Raw genomic sequence first — 27,284 nt, forward strand, 5'->3', positions numbered from 1 at the left:
TAGTCGGTTTTCTATTATTTCTGGTGGGTTTTGGTTTAGTTTGGTCATTTGTAAATTGACAAAAAGCAAACTTACCCAACCATCTACCTCTCTCTCTCTCTCTCTCTCTCTCTCTCTCTCTCTATACATACATATATATATATATATATTCTTATTATCAAGTATTATTAAATCTATTATAATTATTATTTTTTGTTTTTAATAAAATATTATTTAGTTATTAATTTTTTAATATTTAAAATTAGTTATTTGTAATATTATTTATTTATTTAAATAATGTCATTATTTAGTTATTTCAATATTACTTATTTATCGAATTCCATAATCCATAAAATTATAAGTTATACTATTATTACATAATTTCGTTATTAATTTTATAAAATATAAATTATTATTAATTAAAATATTATGAAATCTATTATAATGATTTTTTATTTTTAATAAACTTTTAAGTTTATTACATAAATTCGTTTTTTAACTATTTAGAATTTAGTTATGTTAAATATTTTATTATTTAAAATATTTAGTTATTTAAATATTTAAATAAAATATAAAATATCATTATTTAAATTTTATTTATTTTAAGTTTATTACATAATAATAAATATTTTTATATAATATTTATCTATTTTTAATATTTGGTTATTTATAATATTGAGTTATTGAAAATTTTAAATAATATATTTTTTAATTTTAAATTTTTATTATTTGAACAATTCGTAAAATTATAATTTATATTGTTAGTACATAATTTTGTTATGAATTTCATAAAAGTATAAAATTATTAATAATATGAATACTATTTAATCTATGATTTTTTTTGTGTTTTTAATAAATATTTTAAAGTTATTACATAATTTAATTATAATATTTAAATAATTCTTAATTTTTTTTAATTCATACTTTCTTTTGATAGATATAGATGAAAAGTTGGGGATAGGATAAGTAGAAATTAGAGATAAATAGGAATTATAGATGATTTAGGAGAAAGTGGGGGATAATGGTGCCACTTGGCTAGATTATATTAGATTTTGGTATAGAGAGATTTTAGATATAGTTTTAAGAAGGGATATCTAAAGAGATAAACATAGAGGAAAATAGGGATGGGCCAGGCATGCTGAAATGTCAAAATGAGAAAGGGAAAAGGGAGTGATGAGGTTGTTTCATGAGGGAGCAAGGAAAGCTAAAATGAAGAGGGGTTGAAAGTTCTCATTTGGGGTAAGGGAGAAAGCTCAAGCCATGATATATATATATATATATGCCCAGCTCAACTTAGACCCATGTAGATCCAAGCCCCAACCCATGCCCATCCATTCCACTTGTGGGTCAATATGGGTCATGCGACTCATTAGGGTTAGGGGAAAAGGGTTAGGGTGGGTTGGGTTGATGGCAAGGATCAAATCCCGTTACGAGTGTTTCAAGACCCCTCTTTTTTAATAAAAAATAAAAAAATATAAAAAAAATCTAACAATCAATTTAAAAAAAACTAAAAATATATAAAAACACTATTTTTTAGTATTGAAGAGGTGTATCAATACTTTGAAACTTGGTTGAGGGTACCCATTGGGTCATCTATTAAATTCAAAATTAGGGTTTGAAGCAAGATGGTTTAGTATTTTATTCATTGCCTTCCTTGCAGACAATGACGAACAGAATCATCAACAAAAAGTGGCTAATGAATATACTAGCAAACGGAGAACAACCAGCCCCTCCATTCTACCTCCTCATCATATCATCTTCTTTCTTGATTCATCGAGCTAGAGTCTCTCTCTCTCTCTCTCTCTCTCTCTCTCTCTCTTCCCATTTCCTCCTCTCCACATTCTTCTTCACATGATAGATCTCCTTCTTCATCCAAGGACCAATGAAGCTAGAGTGCACCCAACCCATCACATGTCCCTTTTGGTCTATCCCTAGCCTTTTAGCCCATTCAACTTGCAACATATCACTTCTTACAAATATTGTTTAGGATCATTTATGGATGTGACCATACCATCTATCTACTCTTCTCGTATTTTATCACCTATTGAACTATGCTACATTTGGCATTCCTTATCTTAAGGACTTACTAATTGGGTCCAGTGCAATGCATAGGCTTTGTTGCCCAAATTTCAAGTAGAAAGAACCATATGACATTTCAAGCATTAATTTCGCTCAAGTCCTATGATAACCCAAAAGTGGCCTCTCTATTTTTTGGGATTGACCTGGGCCTAGCCCTAGCTTGACCTTTCACCAATTTATGATTAGTATTTTCAACTCACTGTTGACCTGATTGATTGAACTATTCAAACCATCACCTAACCATGATTCTATGTCTAGATCTAATATAACCTAGAGTTTTGTTAAAAAAACTATTGACCAGGTCAAAACCATACAACTTGGCAACCATTTTGGATAACTTTTTGAGATCTATGTGTCCTAAGGGGCCATAGGCACCTATTTAAAAAAAAAAAAAACCCTTTTCGGCATCAATTTGCAAAATTTTAAATAAAAAATTTACAAATAACAATTTAAAAATTAAAATTTTAAATTCCTCGAACAATGAGTTTTTAAGTGCAAAAAGGAGATAAGTACTTAAAACAATGAATGTCAAATGCAACCTAAGACTCCACCAAATGACTTTTTCATTTATAACGTACCCTTTTTAGCTCTTCCATTTACTCCTATTTAGACATACTAACAACAGACCCGTGCAATGCACGGGAAGATAAAGAAGACTAAATGAAAGAAAGAGAAAAATGTCATAGTATTATGCACAAACATCTACATATAAACAACCACTCAAAGCTAAAACTCTTCATTAAATTAACATTTCCTTAATAGAATCAATTTTTAAACCTTCTTTAAATACAACCAAATAATGTTAAAATGATAATTTTATTCTATCTCAACCTAACAACCCTGTTAACTCGGGTGAGGAAGATGTATCTTATGTTCGAAATTAATGTAAATGAAATTGTAGAGATAAGAGCTGGTTTAAACAATTAAAATGAGTGTTTTCCATGTATGTAAAAGTGACATATGTAAATATCTCATTCTCACTTCTATCCTCATTTTCTAACATATATTCTATTATTAGTATAAATAACCTCAAATATAATGCTTGTCCATTTAAAAAATGAAAAAGATATAAAACTTTTATTTTTAAACCAAAAAAAAAAATTCATTAACCACTCAAAGCAAGATCAACTTGTAAAGCTTGTATAATGAAAAGAGGTGCACAAGACCAAGTGTAGTGGTGAGACAAATAAAGAGCACGCCTAGCTAGGATATGTGCAGCTCTATCGCAAGAACGTTGTACAAACTTAAGCGAGCAGGGGGGAATAAAATCAAATAACACCTTACAATTGTCTACCAAGGTTTGGACTTGACAAGGAGGAGAGGAATTCTCTCCCAACAGGGTGTGGATGGTAGTGAGCACATCCCAATCAGAGTAAGCGGTCACTTGTTAATAGTCATATTAAGCCACTATTAACAAAAAAAATGTTGTGGCTATCTCTTCAATAAAACTTGCTTAACTTGCTAATAAAAAGAAAAGCTAAAGTATGCTTTTCTTCCACCTCCACCCTATCAAAATACAAAGCAATGGGACCTTTTTTTTGGTCCTAAGTTTCCATTTCTCCCACAATAAAAAAGAGAACCTTAATAAAATCCATTTGCTTGAGCTTTTGAAAAGAAGATTAATTAGAAATACAAGGTTAATAAAATGCTAAGCAACTTTAAGTGAAAAGTAAAACAATAATACCACCTTCACTCACATAATTTTAACTTAGAAATCTCGTGCTAGGATTGGTGTTCCACCTATGTTTGCCTCAATCTCTATCCAATCTGAGTAGATTCATTGAGAGTTTGAGACCTGTAAAACTAATAGTAGAAAATAATAAACATTTATATTAGAACTCTAAAGGGCCAGAAGGATGGAAGAGGTAATTTATTGACAAAAATGAACATTTTAATAATTTCAAAATAGAAAACTCACTCGTGTAACGACTGAGAAAAGCAATATGGTGGGACGACCCTTGCCTCCTCTCTTTCCTCTTTATTATACACTGCCCCATATAAGCACTCCCCAATAGGAATTCGGATATGCTGTAAATAATAAATTTCTTGGTTGTACGTATCCCTCCATGCATTGGGAACATCTCTAATAATAGACGTGCCTGTGAGGCGCCCTGTAAGGAGCATATGCCTCACCCCAAATTGGACTAAATCAACCTTGGGAGAAAGCTAGTTTCAGTAGCTTCTTCAGTTAATCTGTCAATGCAACTCAAAGCTGGAGCCCAACCAACGGGCTGAAGCGGACAGCCATGTCGTATCAAGTATCAACTTTGGACAGCCAGAAGCCGCTGCGCAGCCTGCGCTTCAGCCCTCCAAACCAGACGGGCATCAATCTCTGATATCTGAATCTGAATAGTGAATAGAACAGGTCAGATGGGCATTTTCTGTTTCCAACTTTCCATTTTTCCGATATCTGAATGGATTACGCGCCTCTCTGTAAATACTGTACACGCTCTTTCCCTTTTGTCCCATTGATTACAGCGGGAAAGTGTTATTGTTGATAACCAATCTCATTCTTTGAATCTTTCTTAACCTTAACGGAACGCATAGATTCTGTTGGATTTCTGGGGCTGTCTTTCTGCTTCTCTATTTTCTCCTGTTACAGAGGTGGTTGTGGAGTGACCGAAACCCTAAATTAACTATTTCCATCGCGGGTCATTTAAGATTTCCTCGAATGGATGCGAAAGCGTTGGCTAAAGCCAGAAGAGCTCACTCTCAACATCATTCTAAAAAGTCTCACGCAAGTCCAGCATCCAAAGCTCCAGCAGTCGCGGCTTCAGCCGGAAACTCGAAAAAACCGTCCGCCAAGCAAACCAGAGAAAAGAACCGCCAATTTCGTGGTTCTTCAACTGCGTTACCTTCGAACTGGGATCGTTACGAAGAGGAATACGATTCGGGTTCTGAAGATCCCTCACTGGGCGGTACAAGTCGAACCTCTGATGTTGTTGTTCCAAAGAGCAAGGGGGCTGACTTCAGGTGCTTGATTTCGGAAGCTCAATCTCAGTTGCAGTCTCCGTCTGATCTTAGTTTGGAGAGCTTCGATTCTTTCGGCGGTTTCCTTCCTGGTATGTCATCGCACACGTTACTGAATTTAGGATTGCTTCATTTCGTTTCAGATATATAAAGAAATGACCGGAGGTGGGGATAAACATGACGTTTTCTTTATCTGATATCGGATATTAATCGGACTAAATTCCGGTCATTGTTCGTAATATTGAATTGAAAGGACTTTATGCTAATGAATTATAAGAGAACAAAGGAGAAAGAGAGACTATTTCTAATGTTAGTGAAAATGAAGTGTAACTTGGGTCCGTGGAGAAACCAGATTTCAGATTCAGCCTTTCAGCAAGTTTTACAATTAGACTACAAGTAAAGTAAGTATTATTTTGCTAGACTGAATCCATGATTTGATTGGCTGAACTTGTATATTGTCTAGAACTTCAACAACTAGACTTTGAAAATTTGACTGATTAGCTAGTAGCTTGAATGCTTGATGTTCAACGGGTTGGTTAAGTCCTTCAACACCTTAATCAATTGCTCTCATAGCGTTTTGTTTCTGATAACATATTCTTGAGGTCATTGTGAAGGAGTGGAGGACACTTTGTGATGCTAACCTCTAATGATATCCACCTATGGAGGAAGGACCAAACAGTTCTAGATATTTGATCCAGTGTACCACTTTAATTGAAATAGTTTCTGTTACGCAAAAGCCAGAAACACAAATTCGAAGGGCATGTGAAACTGAAGTAAAATAGAGATGAAGAGAAGCAAGAAAACAGAGCACACACAGATTTATGTGGTTCGGCTTATATGCTACATCCACGGGTGAAGGAGGTGCAGAAATCCACTAAAGAAATCAACAAATGAGATTACGGACTTGTGCACAACACAACCTCTCTCACAAAAACCCTAAACCCCATTACACCCAAACTCTCCCACACAACGTCTCTACAAAGCCCAAAGATACACAAAAGAGAAAACCCCCAAACAATGTAACATATCGTATTCGGATCGGACCCATAAGCTGACTATGGATCGGGTCCATACTGCCGTGAGGGCTTCGCCCCCACACCCCTGATGGTGTTTTGTGATGGGCTATGCACTATGCTTCTACCACAAACCACTATGAAATTTTCTCTTTTGGTTTCTTGACAGTATGGCCGGCCAGAAATAAGAGGAAGAGAAGAGAAGAGAAGAGGAGAAGAAGAGAAGAGAAGAGAGGAGAGAAGAAAGAAGGGTTTTGCAATGTAACAGTGTTGGCGGCGCCAACCTTTATTTTAGTATATATAGGGCGGCAGGAATAACAAGGGAAAAGACCCTTGTGCCCCTGAGTACAATAACAGACATAATAGAAAGAAAAAATGAAATAAAAAACACTTTAATTAGCCAAACAGACCATAACATCAACAACTAAATTATTTTAATACTCCCCCTCAAGTTGGAGCATAGATGTCAATCATGCCCAACTTGTCACACAAATCTTTGTGCTGCACATGATGAAGACTTTTGGTGAAGATATCTGCAAGTTGTTCTTCTGAGTTGACGTATGGTGTATACACTTTTCCACTTTCAAGTTTCTCTCTAATAAAATGCTTGTCCACTTCAATGTGTTTCGTCCTATCATGCAGAACCGGATTAGCAGCAATATTGATGGCAGCTTTATTGTCACAGTAGAGTGACATAGGATTGCTCACTGTGAAACCTAGTTCATTTAACAGATTTCTTATCCACATGATTTCCGCAACCCCATGAGCCATCGTTCTATAATCTGCTTCAGCACTGGATCTAGCCACCACACTTTGTTTTTTGCTTCTCCATGTGACAATGTTTCCTCCTACAAAGGCACAATACCCACTGGTAGACTTTCGGTCATTGGCTGCTCCTGCCCAATCTGCATCAGTATATACTTCCACTTTTAAGTGATTGTGCTTCTGGAACAACATACCAGCTCCAGGAAACTTCTTGAGATATCTCAAGATCCTCTCTGCAGCATTAAAGTGAGTTGTCCTAGGGCTGTGCATGAATTGACTAAGGACACCCACTACATAGGCAATATCAGGCTTGGTCATAGACAAATACAAAAGTCCCCCCATGAGTCTCTGAAACATCTTTCCATCTTTCAAAAACTCTCCCTGACTGTCTCCTAGATGGTGATTAGGTTCAATAGGTGAATTAAATGGTTTTACCCCCAACTTGCTTGTATCTTCTAGTAGATCTAGTACATATTTCCGTTGGGAAATAAAGATGCCCTTGTGAGAGCGGGCAACTTCAATCCCAATGAAGTATCATAAGGAGCCTAGATCCTTCACCTCAAATTTAGTGGTTAAGAATTTTTTCAGTCTCTGGATTTCAGCCTCCCAATCTCCTATAATCACTATGTCATCCACATATTGCATCTGTCCATTCAGGTTTAGACAAAGCTTCTGCCACAGTCTTAGGAACGGGGACACTATCCACAGAAGAGAGAAAGGCACGGTATGAAGGCGAAACATGATCATAGGACACAAAATTAGAGATAGGATGATTAGTGGTACAAGACCTAACACCCTTCCACTTAGCAATAGGAATATTAAGATCATTGGTGACAGGTGAATCAACATTTAGAGGAATAGATATATCAATGGGAGCAAGTGTACCTGGCTGATGAGACGGATCTGCCTCGGGTGAATCCAATGATGTTGGTTGCATATTGTCAGGTTCCACGGCTCTTGAACTCTGCTGGCTCTTATGGCGACGATGAAAAACCCGGAATGGAGGAGGATCGGGTAAAGGAGGTAGTTGAATTTGAGTCGTCGCCTGTTTCTCCTCAACCCTACTCTCCCCCTGAGGAGAAACCGAGAAAAAAGATTGATTCTCAAAGAATGAGACATCAATGGAGACATAGTACTTGCAAGCAATGGGATCATAGCAACGATACCCCTTTTGAGATAAAGGGTAACCAAGAAAAACACAAGGAATTGCCCGATGATCAAGCTTACCACGAGTAGGGGACAGGTTATGGACAAAACAACGACACCCAAAAACACGCATCAGAATGGTGGACAGTGGGGTTGTAGGGAACAAGAGCTGATGTGGGGCCTTATACTCTAGTAGTCGAGAGGGCATGCGATTGATGATATATGTCGCACACAAGACTGCATTCATCCGAAACTGTTTTGGCACATTCATATGAATCAATAAGCCACGAGCGACTTCGAGAAGGTGACGGTTCTTCCGTTCAGCCACACCATTTTGTTGGGGTGTCTTGGCACAAGAGCTTCGTTGAAGTGATCCACTTGAAGCAAAAAACTTCGTGAGATCACTATGGAAATATTCCTTCGCATTGTCCGATTGGAAGATATGGATTTCCGTTTGTAACTGAGTGAACACCATGTGCTGAAAATCTTTCACAATTTGTGGCACTTCATATCGAGATCGCATAGGGTAAACCCAAATGTATCTAGAATAATCATCAATCAAGGTAATGAAGTACTTATAGCCAGCCGCAGTAGGTAGGGTAACAGGGCCCCAAGCATCATAATAAACAATATGAAATGGAAATTCAGATATTTTATTTCGTAAAGGTAAAGAACTTCTACAATGCTTACTCAATTGACAAGTTTGACACTGTAACTGACTCACTGACAAGGACTCAAACAACCTTGGAAACATAACTTTTAACGACTCAAAAGAAAGATGACCTAAACGACTATGCCATAAATAGGCTTGACTCTCAGTTGACGAACTCATGGACTCTGCCGCTACTAGACCAACATTATTCTCCAACACGTAGATCCACCATGCTTCCTCTACCAATCGTCTTCCCCGAGGTCAAATCATGAAAACAGAAAAAAAGTGACTGGACAGTTCAAGGATTGAGTCATACTACTAATAGACAACAAATTAATAGGTAATTTCGGAACATGCAGTATATTAGGAAGGGTAAGGCTAAGTGGGAGAGGTATGGTACCTCGGCCAGCTATGGTAGAGAAAGAACCATCAGCCAGTCTTACCTTATCTCTCCCAGAGAGAAGGTTATATGTCTGAAACAAATTTGACTTACTGGTCATGTAGTTTGAAGCTCCGGAGTCAATAATCCAAGGAGAATCAGTAATATGAGATGACACATGGAAGGCTGTGGCATTACCTGATGTAGACGCAAACGTGGTAGAAGGAGTAGGACCAGAATCCATCTGGTGGAGAGTCCTACCATACAATTCCAAATGTTCACGAAAGGAGTTGATAGTATCTTTCTTAGGGTCAGAATTGGGATGCCTCTCCTGAGTTACCAAAGGACTAGTCTCTGTCGATGCCATATTAGTTGAGTTATACTTTTTTTGATTTTGTTGGCATGGTTTCTTGCCTTGATCAGGTGTTGACTTCTTACCCAAATCCTGTGCCCATTTAGGTTTTCCATGGAGATCCCAATGTGTATCTTTCGTGTGTCGTGTCTTCTGGTAGTGAGTGCACCAAAGTTTGTTCTTATCATCTGTTTTTTTCTGAGTGTCACTTTTTTTAAAACCACCTCCAACATTTGTATCTGAATTTCCCTGGATAGTTAGGGCAACTGACTCCCCTTCTACACCATTCATCACACTTCTTCTGCTTTCTTCTGACTACACCAAGGCATACACCTCCTGAACTGATGACAAGTCTTTACTACCCAAGATCTGCACCCTGATGGACTCATACGAAGGATTCAGCCCTAGGAGGAAGGCAAATACTCGTTGTTGAGATACAAGTGCCTTATAGGCCTTTGCATCTTCATCACACTTCCAATTCACATTCTGACAGTGATCAAGTTCTTTCCATATTGATGTCAAATCAGAATAGTACATCGAGAGACTCCTCTCCCCCTCCTTGCAAGTAGAGGATTCAGCTTGCAGTTGATATATCTTGGCATAGTGTCTCTACTCTGAATAGGTGGACATCGCTTGTTCCCATATCTCACAAGCAGTTTCAGCCCACATAAAAGTCATCCTTACTTGTGGCAGCATTGAAACCAAGAGTCAAGACATCACCATACTGTTCTCTCGGTTCCACCTATCATGCTCAACACTTCCATACTTCAGTTCCTTCATCCTTTCATTGATGTATCCTATTTTTCCCTTAGCAGTGATGTAGAGTTTTATTCCCCTAGACCACTCAAGGTAATTCAGACCATCAAAGGGAATAACAGCCATGGGAAAGCTCATATCCTTTCCCCCACTCACTCCATTGTGGCTCCCTGAAATCTCTAAAGTAGCAGAATTCTCAGTCGACATGGTCAAACAGATAATCAGTCCCAAACACCTGATTTAGGACCCTTCCTTACTCCACAAAACAATGCTCCACTCAGTCCACACCCACACACTTGGGTTTAGCAACCAGGTTGAGCACAAACAGTACCAAATTCAAGACAAAACAGAGGTAGTATTCGGCAGATTTCAGACCTGTATGGTTTTAACAGTCCCAACCTACCAGAATTCCAGAATGTCTAACAGCCACTAATCAGCAGGAGAGATCCTTATTACTCGTAGTCAAATCAAATCATTGAGAAGACAGGTTATCCTTGACCTACAGTTGTCTTAACACATGAACAGGATCACAAGATCCAAATAAGACCATACAGATTCGACAGCATTCAGCCGCCCAGACTCATAGGGTTTTCACTCGACACATGATCAAGGAGGGTAAAGAAGAGAAAACAGGGAGAACTGTACCAGTTGTAGAGCTGCTTTTTCAGTCCAGAATCAGATTTCTGTTCCGCCCAGGTTCAGCAAGTCTGTTTGATCTGTTCTCTCAGTAAGGTTGTTTGATCTGCTCTCTTTAATCAGTATTCCCGCTCTGATACCATCTTGACAGTATGGCCGGCCAGAAATAAGAGGAAGAGAAGAGAAGAGGAGAAGAAGAGAAGAGAAGGGAAGAGAGGAGAGAAGAAAGAAGGGTTTTGCAATGTAACAGTGCTGGCATCGCCAGCCTTTATTTTAATATATATAGGGTGGCAGAAGTAACAAGGGAAAAGACCCTTGTGCCCCTGAGTACAGTAACAGACATAACAGAAAGAAAAAACGAAATAAAAAACACTTTAATTAGCCAAACAGATCCTAACATCAGCAACTAAATTATTTTAACATGGTTTTTCTCAACTTGATTTGGAGCGGGTCATTAAGCGGGTCACAATAAAGAATTCAAGGCACACACACAACAGTTTCCATTATAGATTCGTTTAATTGTGCTTGAATAATTTAGCATTTCTCTTTTCCAAATCAGCCATAATACTGCTACCTTTGTGCATCTTCACATTATTTTTCTCCTCTTCTTGGTAATGTAAAGAAGGATAGCTTGAAAAGGATTTCCACTAGTAGGTTCCACCTATAACCAAATCAAGAGAAAAACCATTTCTAAATGCTTGAAACAAAAGAGTAGGAGATTAGTTGGTAAATAACTAGTTTATTCAATCTCCACTTGCATTACAAGGAAAACAAATATATGGAGACAAGCAACATAAAGGTTTTTGCTTCTAGAGGGTTTCACATGTATTAATTTTCAAATGAAATACTTCCCATCAGAAGGCCCCTTTTTTGTTTAGGTTAGAAGAAGAATACAAGGCTTTGAAAAAGGGGGTGTAAGAGAAAGAACCAAAGGTTGTAAGGGACCAAATTCTATAACTGGTTTGAAAAAATCAAACAAGAAGCCTTCAAGTTGCTGAAGCAGGTTCAACACCACTGGTAGTCTGGTGTTGCAAAGTCCGTAAGTCCTCTTCTAAGCCCAAAATATCAATTCATTCCAGTATTGTTTATTTCATTGTAGTCCATATCTTCTTATAATAAGCCTACTTATTGCCAATTAAAAGACCATAGTCTTTTTTGATTAATCTTGTTGCAAAAATGTAACTGAAATTTTAAGGATTAAAAGTTATCCATTGTGTAGTAGAGTTTCTCTTTAGTTATTTCTATTTGTTTATCATTTTTGCTCATTTCTGGCCTTCCCTAGTGTAGCTTGTAAGATAAACATTGTTTTTCTTTGAGTTTAATTGGAGCATATATAAACTTAATTTTAAATGCACAAATTATGGGATTTTGCACATGATTGACTTCAATTTTTCTTAGGCTTCAACCAGGGAGTGAGCTCTGTGCTTTCTGCCAGGGGAAAGAACATACTATCATGGATTGGGAATGATAACTTTGCTGTGGAGGATAATGAAACTGCAAGTCAGGTTGGTTTCATCTTTATTTATATTTCAGTGGCCAAGAATGATATTTTGCAAATGGGAGATAGGAAGGAAGTGACTCATATTTGCAATAAATTTAATGTTTTCTGTTAAATAAAATCTTGAAAAAGGTTATTTTCACATGTTCTTTGATATTTGGAGTTTGTTCAAACTAAATATGTAGATACAAACTAATATGCTTCTACATCTTTTTTATCAGTAACAACACTCAAAGAGCTTTGCTAATAATAGGAAAGAGAAAATGGACCTTGTTATCTCAAATGGTGAATGATTAGAAACTGTATAGTGTAATAGATACAAGTAAATTCCTTTCCCTGATGAAGATTAAGGAGGCAAAATGCAAAAATGATCACTCTCAATATTATGCCCAATCATATGCTATAAACTATATTAGACCACCGCTTCTCTAGCCAAACTTATATTCTACTGCATCATGAATTTGACTTGTGTATCCAATGAATTATTAAACAAAAACATCGACGTAGGAAATGAGTAACCATCAAGTTTGTCCTCTGAAAACAATTATCAAAAAAAAAAAGGGTTTGATTATGTACAAGTAAACTTGGATAATGCAAGAAAAAGGAGCCTTTGAGTTAATTGGTGAGACAAGTGAAGTTGATCACCTAAGTAACTTTGGTGTTCTTGCCATGTACAAGTGGAAAGGGGCTAACTTGCCCAAGGTTTTCACCTTGGGAAGTGATTGTATCAATTTTGTAACCTTGCATTAATGTTTTCTCAATTGCAATTACGGCTTGCTGTCTCAGATGGAAGCAATTTAAGTACTTCTGCAATCACTTTAGCTGTGATTGAATTGTAGAGTGGAAGTGGAGATGGGATACCGAATCTGCAATTTGGTGGATTCGAAAATGACTACCTCACAGGCCCACATGCAGTTAGGATTCACCAAATTAATGGGAGAAAGAGGCAACCAATAGTGGATTTGGGAATCCTCCTCCATACCACTTCTCTGTTTCCACATGAATCTAAATACAGCCTTCAAGTATCCTTCCCCCTTGCCCCTTCAAAAATAAATAACTACATTAGAAGAATCTACACATTAACTGCAAGACACTTTCTATTTTCCAACATACACATTTGCCTTGGTTTTGTATCTTATGTTTTGTCTTGTTTGTGTTCTTTTTTTTTTCCATTTAGGCATCATATCTCTCCATGGATCTGCATGCTCTTGCAGAACAACTTGCAAAAGTAGATGTTTCACAAAGGCTATTCATTGATGCATATCTGTTACCTCCAGAGATGGTATGCCATCACTTCACCTTGCACACCCCTCCCCCCACCCACCCCCACCCCCCCCCCCAAAAAAAAAAAAAGAAAAAAAGAAAAAAAGCTCAAAGCCCTTCTTGTGAATGCAGTTCAGTTATATAAGCATTTGATTTTTTTATATGGTAGACAATAGTTGATTGTTGTTGTATTCTTATGTAGTGTTCATTTATGTTTTCCTGAAGTATGTTGGCATTAATCATCATTTTGAGCTGTCTAGTACCTTTATCTGTTGTGTTGTTAGTTTGCGAAGTACATAATATTTGTCAGATTCTAGCTTTTTGTCATTTCATGTAGTGTATATGCTCTTTCCATTTGGGTAGATCAATTGGTATTTACTTTCTAATATAATCCAATATTTAGTTTTATATAATGTTCTTATTCAATAAAATTTAGCATGGAACTGTTTTATTTTCCTAGACAGTTTTCAGTCGTGGCCTAGTTACTTCTGGTTTGGTAGGTGGGTGATGACATCCTTGTTTAACATGGATATTGTAAGGCAAAGATTTGTTTTGATATGTAGTATATTATATGATTATATAATCCATGCAATGTTTTTCATTTAATTATGCCTTCAATCATATGGAATTGACATATAATTAATTATTTATTTTATATTTTTGCTTAATTTTTGTAAGTTAAGGAAAAACGCTTAAAGATGGCATTGTAATAGAGTTGAACCTTGGCCACATGTCAAAATTCAAATACTATTTGGGCTATGGCTTACCTTTATGCTTGTCTCAGCTCAACATACCTTCACTTCAACCATGAAGGGCCAAGTCTTCATCTATCAAATAGTCAGCCCTCAAATGCTTTTTTGATGCTACCTCAACCCATGTCCTTTTTATGCTCCCAATAAATTTTTCATAGTGCTATCAACTTACATCAGCTTAACTCTTATAAATGTTTTAAAAAGTAGAGGTGTGAGGCAAGAAACTTTAGTCCTGTCTTGTTAAGCCTATGCCTCATGAGGTCTCATTCTTTTAAGAAAAACATGAAGTAAAATTAAGCTTATGGACAAAACACCTTAGAAAGAAGAGGTTTTAAAATAAGTAGGAGTAAAACAGAGTATATGACATGTAAATTTAGTGATAATAGGAATGTAAATCAAGATACACTTAGGATTGGAGACCAAGAGATAACTCAATGTGACCATTTCTGGTACCTTGGTTCAATAATTCTCATGACAAGGGAGAGATTGAAGAGGATGTCGCCCAAAAAAATTAGAGTAGGATGAGCAAAATGGAGGGATGCATTTGGACTTTTATGTGATAGGCGAATACCACTTAGATTAAAATGAAAATTGTATAAAACAGTTGTAAGGCATGTTGTATGGAGCAGAGTGTTGGGCAGTCAAGAAACAACATGTTCAGAAAATGAATGTGGCAGAAATGCAAATACAAAGACGGATAGGTGGAAAAACTACAAAGGATAGGATTAGGAATGAAGTTATCTGTAGGAACCTAGGAGTAGCTCCAATAGGTGATAGAGAGAGACTAGGCTAAGATGGTTTGGCACGAGCATAGAAGACCACCAACCATGCGAGTTAGAAGAAGCGATATCACAGTGCCTATCCCTTCATGTTTGTGTTCTGTGTCTTAAAAGTGGCGAAAGCTCAAGTCACATTTTCTTACCTTGTAACTATACCTGCCAAATTTTGAACTACTTTTTTACCCTGTTTGGTAAGTCTTGGAACACTCCTCAAAGTGTCATGAATCTATTTTCTCGTGATCTGCTTGCTTGTAACACCAAGAGAATGAAATTGTTGTGGCATTGTATGATGAGAGCTGCAATCTTGTAGAGCATATGAGGGAAGAGAAATGCAAGGGTGTTCAATAATAAGGGGTTGGGGATTGGTGTTTTGACCGACCTGATCAAGTTAAGGGCCACCCATTGGGCATTAGCATGTAACGAGTTCAAAGATAAAACAGTAGATAATTGTTTAAGAGGATGGCAAACTATTGGTGGTAAGCCAATGCGAAGACCAAAGGTAATCATTGATTGGCAGCCACCTCAAGCAGGCAGTCTCAAGTTTAATTTTGTTAGCTGCTGTCTAGGTAACCCTGGTGAATCTGGGGTCGTTGGAATGCCAAATGCCTGGGACAGGGGTCCAATTGTGATCTGTTTGTTGTATTGGTTAGATCTATGTGATCAGCTTGATGCTGCCTTTGTACTCCCTCAACTGTACTCTGGACAGATCTAGGTCTCTCTTCCTTTTATTAATATAATGCTATTATTGATAAAAAAAATTAACATATGGATAAATTATTCATTATATATACAAGGATTACAACACATTTAAAAGCTTTAAATGACTATTTGCATTTTTACAAACCTCGAAGACAATTGTAAAGCTGTTAATGAAAACTGTTGAAGTGTTAAAAGGGCATTATTCTGGGTGTATTTGGGTGGCAGGGTATACAAGTTATTTCATTTTAAGTTAGGGATACTCCAGTCCAATGCTTTTTCATAAATAAGGGCATAACTGTAATTATGTTGTTTATTTCATGTTATATAAAAGCTGGGCCGACTGCTTAGAAAGGATTAAGACATTCTAATCACTCTCTAATCAGGTTGGCAGTTTCTCTCCATTCTCCTCTCTTCTCTTCTCTTTCCTCTTTCTTTCTTTCTTTCTTTCTTTCTTTCTATTTTAGTCTGGATTGTTCTATGCTTCTGTAATACCCTATTTTCACAAAAAGAAAACTTTAAACGAGTATTAAAAGCCGTAAAAACATAATCTGTTTCGAAGTTGCTTTTATTACCACTAACTGCCCTTTTGTTTGGACTCCATCGTTCCATTCCCTCATAGCGGTATATTTTCATGTGGAGATCAATAAAAGGGCAATATCAAGTCGTTGATAGCTACGATCTCAGTCAAGTAGTTCAAGTAGGCCATCCACATAATGCAATGATAGTTAGGATATGGGTGTTCCAAATGACTGAAGTCAAAGGCAATCTTCCACCACTTGCTAAGTAGATTAGTAGATGATGAATCCTAATAGCAAAGAATAGGAGATTAGTAGATAATGAATCGATTCACGACTTGCTAAGGATTTGGAAAAAAATGGTAGATGTTAAGGAAGCCTTTGTGGAATCAAGCAATGGTGTCCTAGAGTGGGTTCGTTGGCTAGAGAAGTGCCTGGTCGGTCGTTTTGCCAACTCTAGAGGTTCTAAGATGGGTCAGTTTGTGCTGGAATGTGAAATAGAAGTTCCAGGTGAAGATGTTGAACACAGGTTTTTTCCTCTTCATGTTAAGTAGCAAGGAGGTAGAGGATATTCTGGACAGTGAGTTTGCTAAAGTCAGAAAGGTGGATCTCAGGTTGGGAAAATAGAACCCGTTAGTGGGGGCAGTTAGAGATGGTGGGGTGCAAAGAGCCTTGTGTGGATCAATGTTTGCGAGATTCCACTTCACAATTGGAATTTACAAACCTTTTCTGTGGTGGGAAACGCTTGTGGTTCCTTTAAAAATGTTGATGCTAGAATATATTGGTTGAAGAACCTGGTGTCAACAAGATTATTGATTGGAGTTGAAGATGTGCATTTGGTTCCTTCTTGCTTAGCGTTGAATTTCGTATAGGAGTGGTACAATCTGAGGATGGTGGTTGAGGGATGCATTCCGTCTCGTTGGGTGGAGGAGAACCCAACATTCTTGCTTGTTTGTACCTAGGTGTTTGACTACTTTTAGAGGAAGGAGGGGAGACGTTGGTGCAGAAGTTCGACGGGTTGGAGGAGGAAGATGATGGAAGGTGAGCAGTCAATAGTGTGGTAATGTCAGCAAAGGATATAAGTGAAAATAAGGAAGGGGTAGGGGTAAATTAGTAATTTTGTGAGGAAGAAGTGGAGAGCTTTTAAGTAGAAACACGTGGTGGGCGAACCTGGGAAGGAGGCGGCTCACGAAAGAAATGAAGGGGCTCTGGTGAATTTAGGTGGGAAACATTTAAGTGGTGGGGTCCATTGTGAGTGGAGTTTGCTTAGGCCACTGGGCCATTGATGCCATAAGGATAAGGGGTTTAGGAGTGAAGCTTTTAATTAAATTTAAGAGGGGTGGGGCCCGAGGTAAATTTAGAATGAAGTTGGGTTGTAAAAGGAAGAAAGAAAAGGGTTTGTGACAATTGGTTCAGAGTTTGGAGTGCACCCCTGGTTGCTCGGTAACTGCATTCACAGGATTGTCAAAGGATACTTTATTGGTATCTTCGGTAGGGTGTGATAGAGCTGTGGTTTGCAAGTCTTCTTTGATGTATAAATACCTTCTGCAAGCCAAGCTGACTACATGGTGCTCTTCTGACTCTTTTGGTGGTGAGCCAAGTACGGTATCTGCTATTTCTTAAGAGTTCTGTCATAAGAACAAGGTTCTAGACTCTGGTCCGAATGGGGAAGATCTGGCAGCTATGGAGTTGGGAGGGAGGAGGAGAGTGGTGCTATGGGGGAGGTGGAGAGTAGAAATTTCAAGGTTAAGGAGAAGGGCACAAGGAAATGGAAGAAGATTTAGAACTAGGAAGTGAAAGCAAGAAGGAAAGGCCAACTGAAAATATATCTTATGGAATCAAGATAGGGAATGACTCTGACTTTTCAGCTCTTGAAGTGGTCATTGGAAGATTAGGCATTGATCTGGGTCATAGAAGGAAAGAGAATGTTGGAGCTGTTAAGGGCGATGTTTTGGAGACTCCAAAAAAACCCAGAGATTCAAGTAAGTCTAGCATGGTTCATGTTACAAAGGTTTTATTTTATTTTATTTTATATATATTTTTAGATTGAAAGATGGCCTGGTAGGTGCAGGGCCGACCAACGAATACAAAAGAATTTATAGAAGAGAAGCAAAAGCTAGAATTCCTTGTGTTGAGAACCCCCAAGAGGAGAAGTGATCTCTGCAGTCTAGAGACCAGAACATGATTCATCTGACAAATATCCAATTGAGAGAACATAAGGATTTGGTGTGGGTCTAAAGGAAGGGGATGAAGTGGTAGAGGGTCCGGAAGGGGGAAAGATTCAAGAAGAAGGAAGTTTAGGGGAGAGGAGGGTGGAAATCGAGAATTTAGTGGAGAGACAGGTGGAAGTGGGCAAATATCTTGGTTTGTTCTTTTTGGGAGGGGAGAGTTTGGTCCAGAAGGCAATAGAACAGTTTGAAAAAATAGAAGAGAAGAAAAAACTAAAAAGAAAATAGTTGGGGAGGGAGGTGAGAAATGGGACGAAGGAGAGGGAAGGGAAGGTGATTGGGTTGAAGAAGAGTGAAGGAGGGTTTCAGAAATTTTAGTTAGTAGAGTAGGGGAGGGGGGGAGGCAGAATTGTTGTGGTTATCCTAGATTATGGAGGATCCTGGAGTTGGTAGAAGTTGGCTGCAACTGTGGGCAAATCCTTTGCAGATTGTTTCTTGATTTTGCCAGAGCTTCTCTAAGCACTGAGAGAAGTTTTAGGAGTTTGTTTCTGGAAGGTGGTGGATTTCAAATTGTAATCTGGAGTGTTTTAGGTGCTACCTTATCACCTATCCAGATTGTACTCTTTTCTCTTTTAATGAAGTTTCCTTTTTACTTATTAAAAAAAAAAGAAAAAACTAAAGAGCTGTTGTGCTTATACTGTGCTTTTGTGCAAATTAAGCTCACTTCAAATATTTATATCTTGCCAAATTTAATTTAACTTTTTACATACACAGTTTTTTCATGATATAATTTTCCATTTATACTAGTTAGAAGTTCTTGTTAGATGCTTCAGAATAATATCCAATTTCATATTGGATACATTTTGAATCATATTGTATTTGTGCCTTTGCAAGAAGTAGATGGCCTTTTTCTTTTGGGGTCTCATAGTGTCTTCATTTATTTCCAGTATCTGATATAGAGTTGGCATAGGAGGCATGACTTGTTTTATATTTATATTATTAGTACAGAGACTTCATTTCATAGCCACCTTTATAGCTGTCCATTTTGGGTTTTTTCTCCTTTTCTTTCTTCATTAGGTGGAGTTTTTATCCTTGATAGAAACAAATATTATTAATGTCACTGCCAATTGCCACTTCGTCTTGTTTTGCAGCATTCAGAGGGATTACAGAAAAGCAAGAGCCAAGATTATGATCATACTGAAGTGACACATGAAAGTGAAGCAGAAGACCACTATTTGGATAAAATGGAATTTCATGGAAGTGCCAATGGAGAAGATATTATGGGTAACAGGCCTGATATTTCACCTGCCACTACTGAAAATGTTCATTCAGTTCCAGCATTGCTCCCTGAAGGGTCAATGCTAGTAAGTCTAGCGAAGGGCGGTGATTCAACGCAAGTAGGCCAAACTTGTCCAACCAAATTTATGAATTCCATGGAACAACCGAATAGAAGTTCTTCTGTAGACTTGAAGGAAAATAAACCATCAAGATTTGAGGCAGCAGCAGCAGAAGCGGAGCTTGATATGCTTCTCGACTCATTTGGTGAAACAAAGCTTTTTTATTCTGGTTTTCCTGTTGTCAAACAGGAACCTTCTCATGTGTCCTCAGAGCAACAGGTTCCTGGTTTTCCACAGCCTTCAGTCCAAGCCCCAGATGCATCTAAAAATGCATCCGGTGCCTTTGACCTAGACGATGCGATTGATGAACTACTAGAAACATCAAATCCCACTAACCAAAACAATGCCATGCGACACCAACAGGAAAAGGCAGTTCGACGGAATCCTCCATCAGACTCATCTTTGGCTTCTGCTCATAAATCTAGTGTATTGGACGATTTTGATTCATGGCTGGAAACGATTTAAAGTTCTCTGAACTTGAATTATATGACCCTAGGCTATTATAACTGAGAACTTGATTTGCCATCTTATGATTTGAACGGGATAAAAGTTAAAACGGAGCTTCTCTCCTATGCGAGGATGACATGAAGAGGTGCAGTAACTGATGGTTGATGAGTATCAGCAACTCACCGAGAGGATGGCCTACCGTATTTCTAGTTGTCACCTCTGATACCCTTTCTGTGGAACAGTTGGTCACACGTCACGTTGAAACTTGCTGTTGCTGTTGGCCCCTCCCACACCGAGCATTTATTTAGAATTTAGAATGAAGCCTCAGGCAATGTTTCATTCTAATACGGGAGAAAGATCCATGGAGTGTGAAACTTCCAAGCAAGCTTGGATTCGATTTGATTTAGATTATTGTGGGGACAGGACAGATGCCCATTGACGTTAGGGTTTTCAGATTCCCGGTTTTTTCACTAACTTGAGCAACGAAATTGGTTTGTCTGGACTCTGGAGAAAACAAATCATTTTGTTTTTTATCCTACCACCAAAAAAAATATCTATTTGGTCAAACTAAGCCATAAAGTGCATGCGGCCACAACCACTCAAATCTCACTTGTGGCTGGTGTGGAACACGATTGGTGCACAGCACTACAGCAGTAAAGTAGCTATCAAATTTAGCTAGACCAATCTAATATAACACAAATGACATGTCGGCATCTCTTCCATGTAATGTGCTTTCTTTTTTTGGATATTATCGATAATTCATCATGCTCATCTTTTTTATTTATCTTAAATTCATAATGACATTTTAAAACCAGTACGTAAATATTTTCCATGACCAAACCAAGGTTCAAAACATTGATACACCCGATACACCCGGTTTAAGGTCTGTTCACCCCCTGAATCGGTTATGACCCTGAAACACCCTGTAAGGGTGTATCGGGAAGCCCCCAATATGATGCATATTGGTCGATACAGCCTGATATGTATAGATATTTTGAACCTTGTACCAAACTACTCCTAAATGATCAGTCAACTTTATTTCATATTTTTATTACAAAATTACCCATGACTAATATAGGCCTGGTTTGGGCTTGGGTTCAAGTACGAGGTAATTTTATCATAAAAAATATTTAATAAGCTTGATTAATCATTCAGTAATTGTTTGGTCATGTAAAATAATCACTAATGATGAACCAATGGACATCTAACAGAAAGTGAGTTACTGTTGTTGATAAAAAAAAATCCAACAGAAAGTGAGTTTTACACAATAAAAGCTCAAGGGGCTCTCTGAAGGTGTTGAAAAGTCATGGTGAGCTTAAGAGATTAAAAAAAAATCATGATAAATTCTAGATAATATCCCCTTTTATTGAGAAGGAATATTTCTATTACTTCATGTGTCAGAAAATGCCAAAATGGTTATTCCTGAGAAAAACGTTACTTCTTTTATCAAACACCGTCTTGGCTGTCATTATAGAGGTGTGAATGCTGTTGCTAAGGTGGGGTGTCTTCACTCAGCTTTCCGTTGGATTTATTTCCTGTGAGCGCAAAATTAGTTTAAAACCTCGTGACATGGCCATTTTATGAACCATGAGTTTGTGAACTGTGATCTTCAAAAATGGCAAAAAATGCAAAAAAAAAAGGAGCTTTCATCTACCTTCCACTCGTTCCCAAAGTGACCTGCCGACGGTGGTATCTTCTTTTTCACGACAGCTGCAGATATGAGCAACGAATGTAGTTGGGCCCAAATGAAATTTATTAATATTTTGTCTCGTAGAAATGGCAGCTCATCTCATTGCTTGAAATGACCCACAAATATTCAGTGACAACTAACAAGAAAAAGATATCAAGACATTGCCCAAAAATATATATAAAAAATAGAGATCATCTAATAATAAAATGCACACAGAAAATGCCCATTAATTTAGGTGTGAGTTGATTGAACTGTTGAAGAAATAGAGTCCTTAAGACTGGGTATAAAGTTATAAACCAAACACCCAACTGGGTCTTCTTCATCTCCTCTAAATCTTCTCATGCGTGCCACAAATTAAGTACCGAGACCCGCCACCAGAATCAGACGAAATTGACCACATCCATTAGTATGCTGAGTGTGTTACAGAGTTCTGTTCTGGCCACATGCTTGCCCACGGGGACCCTTTGGAATAAGAAACTTGAGACCAGTAATATATGTCAATTGATTTATAGCTCTTACTTTAAATTTTAGGTGAGAATTCACAATTATTCAGGTAAGTAAGAGAGTTAAAGGAATCTTTTTATTGGGTAGTTTAATTGGAGGGAGATTTCTCTTACTTCTTCTGTCATCCCTTACATATACGACAGTTAAAGACGGCTTGAGATATACCTAATCTTATCCGGTCACAAACAACGCGGATTTCTTCATATGCAAATTTTTATGAGGGCATGTTCATAGATTACAAAAATTAGAGTCACAGGGTGGTCCAAACAACAAACAACAAAGGTAGAGCTTGGCGTTTATGAAATTAATTCAGAACAAGTTGCACTCTCACAGGCTCAAATTAAGCCTCTGTTTGGTATCACACTACCACTTAGTTTAAGTATTTATTTCACTTAATACTTAAAATAAATGGCAAATAAGCATTTATCCATATTTGATAAAAAAGAAGCAAATAAATGCTTATTTTCAAAATAAGTAATTAAAAAAAGCAATCCATGAGATAAGAACTTATTCCATTTTTTGGGGCAACACTATCCCCCTCATTTTTCTCAGAATCCCATTGAGCGTCTTTGGTCTTCTCCATTTGAGCACTAACAAAAACTAGTGGCAGGCAACTCCAAGTGAAGAAATTGTTCCAGCAGGTACATGAACCTCCTTTCTTTTTCTCCATTTTTTGCTCTGTTTTGGGCAATTCTTGATGGCTAAAATTGCCATTTTTGAAAATATAAATACTTATTGGTTAAGCAGTTCACCAAAACCGTAACCCAAATAAATACTTAAAATAAGTGTAAATGGTTTGGGAAAGAACCTCTCAAACACTACTAAGTATTTATTCAAACAAATACTTAAAAATAAGTAATTATGAAATAAATACTTATTTCTCAAACCACTTATTGGCCAAATATAACCTAAACCATCATTGTTTGACTAAAATAAATTATCTCGTGTTAATTATTAGCTAGTCTATCCTGACTGTTCAAACAATGGGCTTGACCTTGAGGCAGACATTCCTATGAAGGGGAAAGGGGTGTCTTCTCAAATCGCCAAGACACAGAAATTCAGAGCGATTTGGTGACCGGATAGGAAAAGTTAGTCAAGAGCTGTAGTTCACAAGATCAGGATGGTCGAAGAGGAATTAAGTACCCCCATTAGGATTGGATTTGTTCTAATTGATTCCATCATTTAACCCTAAAAAAAAAAAAAAAAAAAAAACTGAAGTTTTTGTTCGTTGGGCAGGTCTGTGACAGATGGGAGAATTGAAGTCTAGATTCTTGAACAGTAGAATCCTAACCCTGAAATATAAAATATGAAAAGAAAATTGTGGTTGGGGAATTGGGGTTGGGTGTGTCAACCCCAGTACCCCCACATGGCGCGCTGTAGACTTCGCCCTGATTCCTGTTCATCATTTAAAAAAAACTGATGGTCGCCATTCATGGCTCTTGAGGGACAACGGGACACTTCCAATTCTGAGGAATGGTAGTAAGCAACGAGTGAATGCAGCTCTTGGGATACTACGCCCTACAGATCGAGGTCCTACCTTTTCGGTCAGGGAGAAGAAATTCAAGAGTTGCATTAACTCGTTGCTAGCATTCCTCCCCCATCACTCCATGGAAGGCTAGGTATAGGCGTGTGAACTGACGTGTGCCAAATGGGTTTTCATTCTAATGTGGTATGAGCTTCCCCACATTCCAGGAACCTTGCTTGAATCAAAATACTCAATAAGCTAAATTAAAAGTTATGTAATAATAATACTGTATGCAGCTTCTGATTCTCTTGAAATCAGAATTTTTATGGGGTTCTTGTTAATTTTTGTTGAAATGCAAGGTGCTTCTTTCTTATTTTGGGGATAATATGATCTCTCTCTCTCTCTCCCTCTCCTAAATTGTTGTTCTCTTTCTTTACATGGATGATGCAATTCAACAGGAATATTAAAGAAGTATATGAATCTCTAACGAAGCACATAATTCAAACCTTGCAAATTTGCTCCCATATTTAAAATCCAGAAATATGAAAAGTAAATGGCAAGGAACAAAATCTTTATTGAAATTTGAAAATGAAAAAGAAAAAGGCAAGGACAGAGAGGAAAAGCAGAACAGGAGAGAGCTTACACCACATTTTGAGAGAGAGAGAGAGAGAGAGGTAGCATTAGTTCTCCAATTCATAAAAATTCAAACAAATCAAACCCATTAATCTACAAAGGGCAAAAACTGAAACAAAAATCATATAATCTACCAACCCTTGTCATGTCGTTCTGGCTTTTAATTATATCCCAATTCTAAATTTTTTCCTTATCGCATGCTTGTCAATCCGAAGGAAAGAAAAAAAAAAAAAAGAAAAACAGGTCTGCATTCCTCTCCTACATATTTACTTGAAGAGGAGAAGGAGGAGAAAAGAATAAGAAGTAGTAGTTAATCAAAGCCACAAGGCCCCAGCTTGTTTCAGAACAGGAATCAAATCACCAGAAATATGAGCACCCATGAGCCGATCCAACCCTCCAAACAACCTTCCTCCGATGAACACGGCCGGGAACTGGGGTCTCCCATGATCCTTATTCCCATCACCAACTGTAGCCAACTCCTCCACCACACGCACTTCATCCACTTCATCAACCTCACACACAGCTGGGTTCACTCCCAAACCCAGCAACAATCTCTTCATCACATGACACATACAACACCCTCTCTTGCCAAACACTATCACCGCGTTCTCCGATACCATTCCCTTCACACTCTTTCCTGCCAACGACGACGAAGCCTCCTCCTCATGAACCGCCGGCGACGCCCGCCCTATTGCGCTCCCAGATGCCCCCACCGGCAGCCAAGCTCTGTATGGAAGTGCCTGCTGCATAACTCAAGTACACAGATAACTAAAATTTCTATAGAAGAATTGTGGGAGAGAGAGAGAGAGAGAGAGATGTGAGCTGATCCTGCCCTTAACCCGGGGGGACGGAGTAGTAGTTATATATGGAGAGGTAGTCCTGCGTCAACGGCAGTTGCGCATTATTACGCGTCAAATTTGCTGTGGATGACGACCAATCACGTCATCTCTATCCAGTATCTACGTCCACTGACGTGGACTATTTTGTTTTAATTTTTTTTTTAATTTAAAACTTTATTAATTAAAAACTAATAATAAAATTAAACGTAGATTCTAGAGTCTATCCTGTATCTATCACAGAAGCGAGTGGTTTAATATGGAGAGAATTGAGAATTCAGAAATGAATGAGATGATGGTCTAAGGGCGTACGACATCATTGATCAATAAAGCCAAAGGCTGGCTAAAGGGAGATGACAGCCTGCTTAGTTGATAAAGTCTTGTTTGTGTGTTTTGTGTGTTAAAGCTGTAGGCCCGGCCGCCGGCCGCCATGGCTGGCCTGCTGCGTTCAGAACTACCGCTCTATCGATCAGTCTTTCAGTGAGTCTATGTCTAATTGTCTATCCCCACCCACATTCATCCAATAAACAAGATCAGTTCAATGTGCCCACTTGGACTAAATTCTTTTCCTCAACACGGATAGCTTAAATTTGTATAAAACATCAAGGAAAATAGACGATAAACTACCAAACACAGTTCATCCAAATTGAGTGTTGCAAGCATGACGTTCTCCCAACACCACCAACCACATTCGCTGATGTTGCAAGCAAAGATTTCCCCGTTTCTACAGAAAAAAAAAAAAAAATTCTTGCTTTTTGATTTGGTGAAAAAAAAAGAAAAAGAAGAAAAAGAAAATCTTTCTGTAATATGTAGGTTAGTAAGTTAGATGGAGCTATCAATTATCATCGTCGGTTTGAGTGTTTCCATGAATAACTGTTGCAATGCTAAGGTAGGGTAGCTCTTTCCTTCTTTGTTATTTTCCAACCACCGCCCGTAATGTCTGTGAACTGTGAGTAGATAGTATTCAGTCGTACGACAAGGATCACGTAATGGGTGTGGAACTGTGGATACCCCCTTTATTTATTTATTTATTTATTTTAATTAATCGCTACTCACCGATCTATAGTCCTTCCAACTTGCATGTCTCCATGAAGAAATATATAGATACGTTTCTTCCATGCATCTACCAAGCCACGAAGCGTAAGGGATTTAATTTTTGTTTATACTTTATAGATCGCAAGTTGCTCAGTTCCTTCTTATCCAAGAGGGTTGTGGTGTTGTCCATTAATGCTATATTTGGTTTGAAAGAAAACGTAGGAAAATTTATATAAGGTTTGTAAAGATCTTCCTATCTTTCTTTCCTTTTCCCTTTTTCTTTTAAATCAAACACAACCTAAATGGAAGGTGGGTCCTATTAGAAAAGAAAGAAACCTGTATTTATGTTTTGGTATTCGTGGGTTCTATAGAAAAGATCCATTCCTAAGCAACTCATTTACTAGACAAGTAATATTCTCTTGAGATTTGGGAAACTTGTTAATGTATAATGAGATAATATTATCCCTTTAATAATGATTGTTTTATAAATAAAATGGTCACTATTTTTTAAGCGTAAAGTGTGTTTACCCAAATAAATGATTTACCAAGAAACAAACAATTGAAATGCATTTAATTTACAATTAAGTACAACATTTAGTATATAATGAGAGTAGCAACAATAGCAAAAAATGGTCCACCAATGCTATTATCTAATTTTTATTTCATCATCATCTTCTTCTTCTACATATAGTTAATATTGTGCATTTAAAAAGTTCAGTGCAAAGGACAGTTTGGGTGGTCCTCTAATGAAATAGACTGGTCCTACACAGCCCAAAACAAGGCCCTGTAAAGTAGAACCCTAACTGGTAGAAATCTTGTAGCTAGAGACCCTAATCTTGGCTTTGAAGTCTCCAGTACTCTCCAATGGTTTCAGCC

General features: G+C 37.6%; 2 protein-coding genes and 1 long non-coding RNA gene across 4 annotated transcripts; 2 read left to right on the forward strand and 1 right to left on the reverse strand.

Annotated features, from left to right (window-relative positions):
- The first annotated feature begins 4,083 nt into the window (after positions 1 to 4,083).
- Positions 4,084 to 20,812, forward strand: LOC148876001 (phosphorelay protein). 2 transcript variants are annotated; one of them, XM_088965904.1, is made up of 4 exons: positions 4,084 to 5,120; positions 12,126 to 12,232; positions 13,403 to 13,507; positions 19,553 to 20,812. In XM_088965904.1, exons 1-4 carry the CDS (start codon positions 4,730 to 4,732, stop codon positions 20,261 to 20,263), a joined length of 1,314 nt encoding a protein of 437 aa, XP_088822030.1. In that variant the 5' UTR covers positions 4,084 to 4,729; the 3' UTR covers positions 20,264 to 20,812. The 2 variants fall into 2 exon arrangements, with proteins under 2 accessions (XP_088822030.1, XP_088822031.1); XM_088965905.1 differs by lacking the exon at positions 13,403 to 13,507 and having other exon boundaries at positions 4,346 to 5,120.
- Positions 17,645 to 18,337, forward strand: LOC148876002 (uncharacterized). Its single transcript, XR_016105435.1, has 2 exons — positions 17,645 to 18,215; positions 18,299 to 18,337. It is a non-coding gene; the product is annotated as an uncharacterized LOC148876002 (long non-coding RNA).
- Positions 20,813 to 24,447: 3,635 nt separating the features above from the next.
- LOC148876003 (glutaredoxin-C9-like) lies at positions 24,448 to 25,382 on the reverse strand. Its single transcript, XM_088965906.1, has one exon. It carries the CDS (start codon positions 25,284 to 25,286, stop codon positions 24,852 to 24,854), a length of 435 nt encoding a protein of 144 aa, XP_088822032.1. The 5' UTR covers positions 25,287 to 25,382; the 3' UTR covers positions 24,448 to 24,851.
- Positions 25,383 to 27,284: the final 1,902 nt, after the last annotated feature.

The sequence above is a fragment of the Nelumbo lutea genome, chromosome 1 (assembly GCF_056320005.1).
Source record: "Nelumbo lutea isolate HS-2025 chromosome 1, American lotus-T2T, whole genome shotgun sequence".
Lineage (NCBI taxonomy): Eukaryota > Viridiplantae > Streptophyta > Magnoliopsida > Proteales > Nelumbonaceae > Nelumbo > Nelumbo lutea.

Excerpts from the sequence above, each read along its gene's own strand:
- LOC148876001 (XM_088965904.1), top strand. The coding sequence starts at position 4,730 with ATGGATGCGAAAGCGTTGGCTAAAGCCAGAAGAGCTCACTCTCAACAT. Across the intron at positions 5,121-12,125 it reads TTTCGGCGGTTTCCTTCCTG|GCTTCAACCAGGGAGTGAGC; the intron begins GTATGTCATCGC and ends AATTTTTCTTAG. Across the intron at positions 13,508-19,552 it reads ATCTGTTACCTCCAGAGATG|CATTCAGAGGGATTACAGAA; the intron begins GTATGCCATCAC and ends CTTGTTTTGCAG.
- LOC148876003 (XM_088965906.1), bottom strand. The coding sequence starts at position 25,286 with ATGCAGCAGGCACTTCCATACAGAGCTTGGCTGCCGGTGGGGGCATCT.